The 10,414-nt window shown below is 50.3% G+C and overlaps 2 protein-coding genes across 2 annotated transcripts; one reads left to right on the top strand and one right to left on the bottom strand.

Moving 5' to 3' along the window:
- The first annotated feature begins 1,519 nt into the window (after positions 1-1,519).
- Positions 1,520-6,634, top strand: LOC114938871 (uncharacterized). The gene has a single exon (XM_085483805.1). It carries the CDS (start codon positions 1,520-1,522, stop codon positions 6,632-6,634), a length of 5,115 nt encoding a protein of 1,704 aa, XP_085339931.1.
- A 1,103-nt stretch (positions 6,635-7,737) lies between these two features.
- Positions 7,738-10,130, bottom strand: LOC146725206 (uncharacterized). Its single transcript, XM_085483808.1, has 2 exons — positions 7,808-10,130; positions 7,738-7,742 (listed from the first exon to the last, which is right to left on the bottom strand). Exons 1-2 carry the CDS (start codon positions 10,128-10,130, stop codon positions 7,738-7,740), a joined length of 2,328 nt encoding a protein of 775 aa, XP_085339934.1.
- Between the last annotated feature and the right edge of the window lie 284 nt (positions 10,131-10,414).

The raw sequence follows: 10,414 nt of genomic DNA on the forward strand, positions 1-10,414 counted from the left end.
TAGATAAAGTTCGGTCGAACGAATTAGCTTCTAATATTAGAATGCTATGACATCGACTCAACGCGTCGACATGATTCATCTGTGTACCGGGTCGATGTACGATTTGATAACAGTATTGCTCTAAAAATAATGCCCAACGATATATTCGCGGATTAACTGTCTGTTTACTTAAAGTAAGGCGAAAACTGTCGCAGTCTGTTATTATCTTAAAAGGGATACCGGCGAGATAGATATGAAACCGTTTAATCGCATAAATCACAGCGAGACACTCCAGCTCAAAACTGTGATACTTGGATTCGACAACTGTTGTCCGTTTACTAAAATAAAATACAGGCCGGAAAATACCATCCTTTTGTCGCTGTAAAAGTATCGCGCCGAAACCACTTGTACTCGCATCGCAGTGCAATTCTGTTTCAAGTGTCGGGGAATAAATCGATAGTATCGGTTGAGAAGATAACAACTGTTTCAATTCTTCGAAGGCCTTGATCTCCTCTGAACCAAATTTAAACACGGCATCTTTCTTGACTAAGTCATATAACGGTTTAGCGACTACTGAAAATTTCGGGATGAAACGACGGAAGTAACTAGCTAAACAAACAAATCGATGCGTCTCTTTTATGTTTCGCGGGATTGGGTAATTAGTTACGGCTTCAACATGTTGCTCACTCGGGCGAATACCATTTTCATTAATTAAATACCCAAGATATATGTTTGAAACGCATAATAGAAAACTACTTGTGTAATAAAATATTATATTTTTAAATGGAATATTCTAGAATATTCGCTTCCGATCGCAAGTCAACAGGCATATCGTTTTTTATATGTTTTTTTCTGGAAAACATATCGCGACACAAATTATCCTGTCGTATAAAAACACGCTCGAAATATAAACAATTAACGGTGTCGCAACCGTTCCGCCGAATAATTATATTTTCTTGAGCATGCGCGGCTTCTCACGGGCGCCTCGTTTCGCCAATAATCATCGTGATTGCCAGCTCGCGCATGCTTTCTAACAGCCGTTGTTCTGTCAAATTTGACAGCGGCCAATTACGCGTAATACGCTCAGGTCACCTCGCGCAACTTTAAAAAGACGCAAAATTATTGGCGCGTCACACGAAGGTGGGCTCCGCTCCGGAAATTATAAATGAGGAGCTCTCACCCCGCTTGCCAGCTTTATCGCTTTTCCGTCGTGAAAACATATCGCAAACCGCTTATCAGATAAACCGCAAAATTCGTTGACGACCGCCGCTATTCCGCACTTTGATTTTTGATTCCGATTTCACTGTAAAGATAATTAAGGTTTTGTAATAAGTTGTTATAGTATTTTGTCAATACGTGTGTGATATTATTAAAGTCTTTGTTTTACAAAAAAGTGACTCAGCCTTTGTGCAGCGCGATCCTTTGTTCACGCAGCGCGTTCGCGAACATATTTCTGGTCCTTCGAGCCGGATCCTTCCCGCCGGCACCCGCAAGTTTGTGAACGTGACTTCGTGTAGTTCGTGGGCGCTCTTAGTTCACCATGGATGTGAACACGTTGATCGACTGTCAACGTGAGATCCAGGTCCGCATTTCACGTTCCGTGGAATATTTGAAGAAGCTGGGCACCACCAACATCACCGCCAGTGCCGTATCCACACGCACCAGAATCTTAGATCAGCTGTGGACGAAATTCGAGACACAGCATGATCTCATTCGAGCGGCTCTGAAAGAAAAATTTTGCGAGAGCGATTACTACAAGTCGGAGTTACATGGCGATACGGAAAATCTGTACGTTGCACAACGCAGTACTTTAGATAGTTATACCGAACATTTTCGGAAGCCGAACGTGTCTCCATCCGTCGACGTCGCATCAAAGTCTTCGCTGCCGCGCATCAAGTTGCCGCCGTTCTCTGGCGCCTACGCTGACTGGCCATCCTTTCGCGATCTCTTCCTGTCAGTCGTGAGCAGCAATTCAATCTCGAACATTGAGCGCCTTCATCACCTCCGCTCGTGTCTGACAGGTCCGGCTGAAAAGTTGATAAAGTCACTACCTGTCACGAGTGACAACTACGATCGCGCTTGGGCAATCTTGGACAAGCACTACAATAACAAAAGAGAGTTGATCCGCTCCAACTTTGCCACGTTTACCGCCGTGCCAAAGATGAAGGGAGATACCGCCGAGGAGCTGAGCCGCATTCACAACGCTGTCACCGCCGCAGTCAACGCACAGGAGAGCATCGGACGTCCTATCAACTCGCACGGGATGGATCTGTTCAACCACATGGTCGTCGAATTGTTCGACGCACGCACTCGTCTCGAATGGGAGTCAACCACTTCAGACCCCACCGAACCACCACGGAACGAGGCACTTCTCGACTTCATTAGTCGACGGATCTTGACACTCAACGCCGCACGACCGAGGAGTGTCACAAAGGGATCTGGAGAGACATCACGATTCGTCAAAGCGCACGTCACGAAGCACCAAGGCACAGATTCACCTCAGTGTGTACTGTGCCGTGAAAACCATACACTGATGACGTGCAAGGGCTTCAAGGCCAAGACCGCGGTTGAGCGGTTCGTGGAGGCCAACCGACTGTGCTTCAACTGCCTAGGCAATCATTTCCTAGCACGGTGTCAGTCAAAAAGGAACTGCCTCACGTGCAACGCGCGACACCACACCATGCTGCACGGGGCAGCCACATCAACACCATCTGCTGAGGCCACTTCACTTGCCACCACACTGGCCACGGCACGGCAAACTGAAACACACAAGGCCGTCCTCCTCGCAACCGCTCGCGTCAAGATCGCTGATCGCTACGGATCACCACACGAGGTTCGAGTCTTGATAGACCAGTGCTCCGAGGTGTCCATCATCTCTGAGGCACTGGCTCAGCGTCTTCGGCTGCCTCGAGCTTCAACAGATCTGTCCATCTTTGGCATCGGAGGGACTCGCTCTGGATCAGCGCGTGGCAAGGTCACGCTAGACATCACATCTGACGTGACCAATGTCGAGCTCCGCGTGGTTGCTTTTGTGCTGCCTCGCATCTCATTGCAGCAAGGCACCTCTCAACGCGAAGATCGTAGCTGGCCTCACATCCAAGGACTTCGACTGGCCGACCCGCGCTTCCTGGACGACGATCCTGCGGAGTTACTTCTTGGAGCAGAAGTTTACGCATTGATCCTCGAGGAAGGTCTTCGCAAGGGCGGATCACGGATGCCGATCGCCCAACAGACGAGCTTAGGATGGATCCTGTCCGGGGGCTACGATGCAGCAGCAACCGAAGGACATCGCAGCACGTTCCAGTGCACCGCAGACCACGACCTCGCTGACATGGTTCGACGCTTCTGGGAGCAGGAACACGAGCCAGTGGCTGGGACACCGCTTACCGCCGATGAAGCCAGATGCGAGGACATCTACGTGCGCACGGTCACACGCACGTCCAGTGGACGATACATGGTGAGGCTGCCATTTACTTCACCGCCGCCGACATCGCTCAGCGAGACTCGTCGACCTGCCGAACGCCTACTGGATGCCATGGAGCGGAAAGGAGCACGAGATCGTCGTTTCGGTGACCTCTATCTAGACTTCATGGAGGAATACGGGAACCTACAACATATGGAGAAGGTTAGCACAATTACAACAACTGGCAGCCCCAGGTGTTACTTACCGCATCACGGGGTCCTCAAGGAGTCAAGCACGACCACGAAGCTCAGGGTCGTGTTCAACGGCTCCCAGCGCACACGGTCCGGAGAGTCGCTGAACGCACACCTCCTCACTGGAGCCAATCTCTTGCCAGCACTCGCTGACGTCCTACTTCGTTGGCGTTGGCATCGGTTCGTGCTCGTCACGGACATCGAGAAAATGTACCGACAAATCCTCGTGCATCCGGAGGACTGTCGCCTGCAAACTATCCTGTGGCGCCACAACAGCTCTGACGACGTCCACGAGTACGAGCTGAGGACCGTGACCTATGGGCTAGCGTGTGCACCCTTCCTCGCCATCAGGACTCTTCATCAACTCGCAGCAGACGAAGAGGCACGATATCCACGCGGAGTCAAGGCACTGCGACACGACTGCTACGTCGACGACGTGGTCACCGGCGCCGATAGCTTGGAAGATGCTATCGACCTTCAGCAGGAACTACGGAGTCTTTGCACGGCGGGCGGATTTCCTTTGAGAAAGTGGGCCGCCAACGATCCTCAGGTGCTCACAGGAATTCCACCAGAACATCAGCTGCAACGTGGGCCGCACTCATGGGAAGAAGAGAGTCACGCTACCCTGGGCCTCCGATGGCATCCTCAAGGCGATTGGTTCTCCTTCTCAATTCGTCCACGTCCAGTCACTGATCTCACAAAGCGACGAGTTCTAGCCGAAACGGCTCGGCTCTTTGATCCGATGGGTTGGCTCGCGCCTGTCGTCATCAGAGCCAAAATCCTGATCCAGACGACGTGGCTTCAACGGCTGGATTGGGACTCTCCGCTGCCTGATCAGGACGCACACCGCTGGAGGCAGTTGTTGGATCAGCTTCCTCTATTGGATAACATTCGTGTAACTCGCTGGCTCAACACCGGGGACGACCATTCGCAACTGCAGCTCCATGGGTTTGCCGACGCTTCAGAGCGAGGATACGCCGCCGTGGTGTACATCCGCAACGCTGCAACAGAAAAAACGTCAATCAACCTATTGATGGCAAAATCGAAGGTCGCGCCTGTCAAGCAGGTGTCGTTACCTCGCTTGGAACTCTGTGCAGCAGCTCTACTTACCACGCTCATGCTCCACGTGCGCGCTACTCTCGGTTTGACAACGACGCCGGTGCATCTGTGGTCAGATTCAAGGGTCACACTTCATTGGATCCGCGGACACAGCACTCGTTGGAAAACCTTCGTCGCCAACCGAGTATCTCAGATCCAGACCCTGCTTCCAGACGCTCAATGGAGACACGTCGCTGGACGAGAGAATCCTGCAGATTGCGCATCGCGCGGTGTTACTCCTGCTGAATTAATCAATCATGAGTTGTGGTGGACAGGACCTACCTGGCTCTCAGGAGACGAGACTGCATGGCCGGGTTCAAACATCGACGTCCCAGAGGATGACCTCCCGGAGCAGCGAGCCACCGGTCTGGTAATCAAGGCACCGGTCTCGGCAGAACCTGACCTCCTCCTCCGATTTCCAACGCTGCACAGGCTGCTGCGGGTTACGGCATGGTGTCGGCGATGGCTCAATAAGGCGAGACGTGACGCCATACCTGGCCGTCTATTGCATCCGGACGAGCTGGACGTCGCCTTATTTCGATGGCTGCGAGTGGTGCAGGCGCTCCACTTTCCTACGGACGTAGCTGCGGCTTCTGCTGGACGCACTAGCCCACCACGAAGCCACCTAGCGATGTTGAGTCCGGTCCTCGATGATCAAGGCGTGCTGCGCGTCGGAGGACGTCTCAAACATGCTCAGCTACCACTCGACGAGAAACATCCAATGATCATCCCGGCGGCATCATGGTTGACTCGGCTGGTGATCGATTCCTGCCACCGACGGACGCTGCACGGAGGTGTGCAACTGACTCTCGGCCTGCTCCGCCTGCGCTTCTGGGTGCCTCGAGGAAGGACTACCGTCAAACAGCAGCTACACCGATGCATAACCTGCACTCGATGGCGCGCCGCCACACCACAGCCTCCGATGGGTAACCTGCCTCGGGAGCGAGTAACGCCAACTCGACCGTTCCTCAGCACCGGCTTGGACTACGCGGGACCAATCCTCCTCCGGACCAGCAAGGGGCGTGGACACCGTGCGCACAAGGGGTACATCGCAGTCTTCGTCTGCTTCTGGTCAAAGGCCGTTCACTTAGAAGTCGTCTCAGACTACACCTCGGAGGCCTTCATCGCCGCTCTGCGCCGCTTCGTCTCCCGCAGGGGCCTGTGTGCTGAGATCTACAGCGACTGTGGCACGACTTTCATCGGAGCAGATCGGACGCTGCGAGGTCTCTTCAACGCAGCGACAGCCGAAGGTCAAAGTGTCATCCTTGCCGCCACCGCTCAAGGAATCCGCTGGCACTTCAACCCGCCAGCGGCCCCGCATTTTGGTGGTTTATGGGAGGCCGCCGTAAAGTCGACCAAGTTCCACCTCCGTCGGGTGATCGGCGCGACCACCCTCACGTTCGAGGAGTTGAGCACACTCCTTGCACAAATTGAAGCCTGTCTTAACTCACGTCCGTTGCAGGCACTCTCAGATGATCCAGAGGACGTTTCGGCGCTGACCCCCGGTCACTTCCTCATCGGGACACCGCTCCTCGCCTTGTCAGAACCGTCATTGACAGAGCAGACGGTGTCCACCTTGTCACGTTGGCGTCATCTGCAGCGGATGAGGGATCACTTCTGGCAGCGATGGTCATCCGAATACATGCACGGACTCGCCCCACGCACCAAGTGGCTCAAGGATGCACCTGCACCCCACGTCGGCGATCTCTGCCTCGTTCGCTCCGAGATCACCCCCCCGAACCGATGGCCCCTCGCTCGCATATCGTGTTTGCATCCCGGGGACGATGGAGTTACACGCGTAGTGACGATCCGAACGGCCACGTCCGAGCTCGTGCGCCCACTCGTCAAGCTCGTGTTTCTTCCGGGCGTGAACGACGTTCCTACACCGCACGTTGACGCATAGCATCACTCACTACACGATCATCACGTCATGCACCATATCAACTGTCACGCTTCACTCATTTCACTCACCACCTCACTATAACACTTGTCTCGTTTTCACCGCTCACTGCATCGGTCACTCGCCGTTCACATCTGCCACATACTTTCGCCGTTTCAGCTGATCGATTCGCAACACGTGATCACCACGTGTTTCCGCGGCTCAGCTGATCAATTCACTTTACACGCGATCATCACGTGAACCTCGCCGCGCCGGCGCGCCTGCCCCACCATCGATCACTATCGACTTGCGATTCCGCGACCGAAATACCACAATATGTTGTCACTGTGCGACAAGGCGGGCGGGAATGTTTGAAACGCATAATAGAAAACTACTTGTGTAATAAAATATTATATTTTTAAATGGAATATTCTAGAATATTCGCTTCCGATCGCAAGTCAACAGGCATATCGTTTTTTATATGTTTTTTTCTGGAAAACATATCGCGACACAAATTATCCTGTCGTATAAAAACACGCTCGAAATATAAACAATTAACGGTGTCGCAACCGTTCCGCCGAATAATTATATTTTCTTGAGCATGCGCGGCTTCTCACAGGCGCCTCGTTTCGCCAATAATCATCGTGATTGCCAGCTCGCGCATGCTTTCTAACAGCCGTTGTTCTGTCAAATTTGACAGCGGCCAATTACGCGTAATACGCTCAGGTCACCTCGCGCAACTTTAAAAAGACGCAAAATTATTGGCGCGTCACACGAAGGTGGGCTCCGCTCCGGAAATTATAAATGAGGAGCTCTCACCCCGCTTGCCAGCTTTATCGCTTTTCCGTCGTGAAAACATATCGCAAACCGCTTATCAGATAAACCGCAAAATTCGTTGACGACCGCCGCTATTCCGCACTTTGATTTTTGATTCCGATTTCACTGTAAAGATAATTAAGGTTTTGTAATAAGTTGTTATAGTATTTTGTCAATACGTGTGTGATATTATTAAAGTCTTTGTTTTACAAAAAAGTGACTCAGCCTTTGTGCAGCGCGATCCTTTGTTCACGCAGCGCGTTCGCGAACAATATACAATTTCCGTTCGAACAAAGAAACATTTATCGAGTCTAAACTGCAACCGGTATCGTCGCGCTATTTCAAATACATCTTTCAAAATATTTAGGTGTTCCTCTATACTTTCAGTCGCTATCAAAATATCATCTAGATATAACAAGATACTACTCTCTCGGATGAGTTTATCAAAGACTTTGTTGACGAATCTCTGGAACACTCGTGGAGCATTAGTCAACCCGAACGGCATTCGTAGGAATTCAAATTGTCCGATAGGCGTCACAAACGAGGTGTATTTTACCGAACACTCAGACATCTTAATATGATAAAATCCGTTCCTTAAGTCGAGACTACTAAAATATTTTTTTCCTTTTAACCGATCAATATGATCATCTATCAACGGTGTGGGAAAATTGTCTTTTACAGTAATCTTATTTATTTCACGGAAGTCGACACACAGTCGTGACTCGCCATTTTTCTTCTGCACGAGAACGATTGGGCTAGCGTAGGGTGAATTACTCTGCCTAATTGTACCTGTTTTCAATAAGTCGTCTAATATTACTTGCAACTTTTCTTTATCGGCATACGTTAAACGCCTAGGCCGGAAGGTAATCGGCTGTTCATTTTTTAATAAAATTTTCATCTCGGTTTCCGGCTCGCTCGCATCCGAATCCCATTTATCAACGTATTCTTTGTTATACAATCTTCGAACGCTTTCGACTACATGCGATTCGACACCGGGATTAATATTCAATTCTTCTCCAACTTTTACAGGATTTTCGAGATATTCTATTTGCATAATCTCGGTATCAAAATTGTTCTCGCTTGTCGACTCGTTTCTCCTAGTAATCTTTACCGTTTTACCTAGTTCGATTTTTATTAACGGATCTCGAGAAAAATCGCGACCAAGTAATGCCGCACACGACATTGTTTCGTTCGGTACTACCAGAAAACGTAGCTGAATATTAATTCTTTCGATTTCGACTAATTTCGAAAAGGTGCCTATTACGCGAACAGGGGATTTATTTACTCCACAGAAACAATCGCCGTTAGGAGGTAGCGGTTCGCGCAAACTCGTCGGAACATACTCAGTTTTTATGAGGCTCACTGGGGAGCCGGGATCAACTATCGCGTCTACTGTATATTCACGATCCATATCCCCTTCAAAGGACACCGAAAACTTTAACTGTACACAATACGGATCGCTAACGGGTATCGGTTCGATCAAGTTCACAACGTTCGTCGACTCGGGTTTCGACTCTTTCTCGGGACAGTCTTTTTTCAAGTGGCTGGCTGAACCACATCGATGACAGCCTCCCTTAACTTTCTTCGGGTGTGAACATGCGGATGCCAGATGTCCAACTCCCTGGCAGTTATAACATTTAATTATCTTTCGGCGTGGTGCCAAATCTGCACTCGACGATGCTGGATTTCCTTTAAACGCTGAACTCTCCTTCGTCGACAATTTCCCATCCTTTTGGATTTTTCCTTGATCAATAGGTTTCTTCCATTCGCGATCAGGGAACTTCTTCGGGTGTAGCGTCAATCCTTTAAATGCCTCCAACAAATCCGACTGAGACTCGAACTGCATAATACGTGCTTGATCTCTGAGATTGCGATCAGGTATACCCTCGATGACATAATCGACTACTTCGTCATCTACTATCGGTACCCTATTAGCGAGGATTATTTTATCATGGAAGTAACTCGTGAATGATTCGTCCGTCCGCCATGCTCTCTCTTCGAACTTCTTGCGTAGGGACAATCTTGATTGACGAAGGTCGAACATTCCCTTCATGGCCGCCAATAGATTTTCTATACCAAGGGTAAGATGATGTGGTTTGGAGTGAAACCACTCGGATGCACGTCCTTTTAATTTAGAGCTTATTAAAATTCTTGTCGCAGCATCATCCAAGGCGTACGACACTCGCAGCAATTGTACCTGCTGTTCCCATTTCCAGAACGTACCCTCACTGCCGTCGAATTCGCTCAACAAGTCGCGAATAGCCCTTACACTTTCGCTCATCGGTGGACCATTACGTCTTCTTCCGCCATCATTCATCTGCGGTGCTCCATGATCTTCGATGTTCTCTCGTCTAACGATATCTAATTCACGTTGAAGAAGAGCTCGTTCTCTTCTAAGTAGTTCATTTTCTCGTCGAATCAAGTCATTCTCAGTCAAAGGACCTTCAACGGATGCGTCGTTACTTACTTGGCTTTCATTGTCCTTGCCCGCGACGGCATCCCTCGATTCATGGCCCGCGTCAATCGGCTGATCGACACCGCGGCTCTGCCGTGACCTCTGTTCATCCAGTGTGGTCCATATCTCCGGGTCATTGGCAGTCAATCGATCTATCAGGTCAGCTTTGTTACCGGTCGCCGGCAACTTCTTCTCGCGGAGAATGTCCTTAATCTCGGCAAGCGTATACGCACTCGGCGGTCTCGCCATTGTTAGTGACACACTGCACTTCCCTTTTCTATACGTCCTAGCACACAGCGACGTGTTAATAAATGTTTAACCTCAGTCAAAATGTTCGCGACACACGTCGGCACAATTAGCACACAGCAAAGATTCGCGGTACACAGCGCGAATTACCGTCAAAATATTCGCGACACACAGCGCGGAATATTCTATCTCACAGGGATATCGCGTTACGCGTCGATTCACCGCGCGCGATACGTGGACTCGCTTTCTCTCGTACGCGGCGGAACAATTAGCACGCAGCAAAGATT

Source organism: Nylanderia fulva, unplaced genomic scaffold (genome assembly GCF_048542155.1).
Source record: "Nylanderia fulva isolate GAGA-0341 unplaced genomic scaffold, ASM4854215v1 Scaffold1000, whole genome shotgun sequence".
In the NCBI taxonomy this organism is placed as follows: domain Eukaryota; kingdom Metazoa; phylum Arthropoda; class Insecta; order Hymenoptera; family Formicidae; genus Nylanderia; species Nylanderia fulva.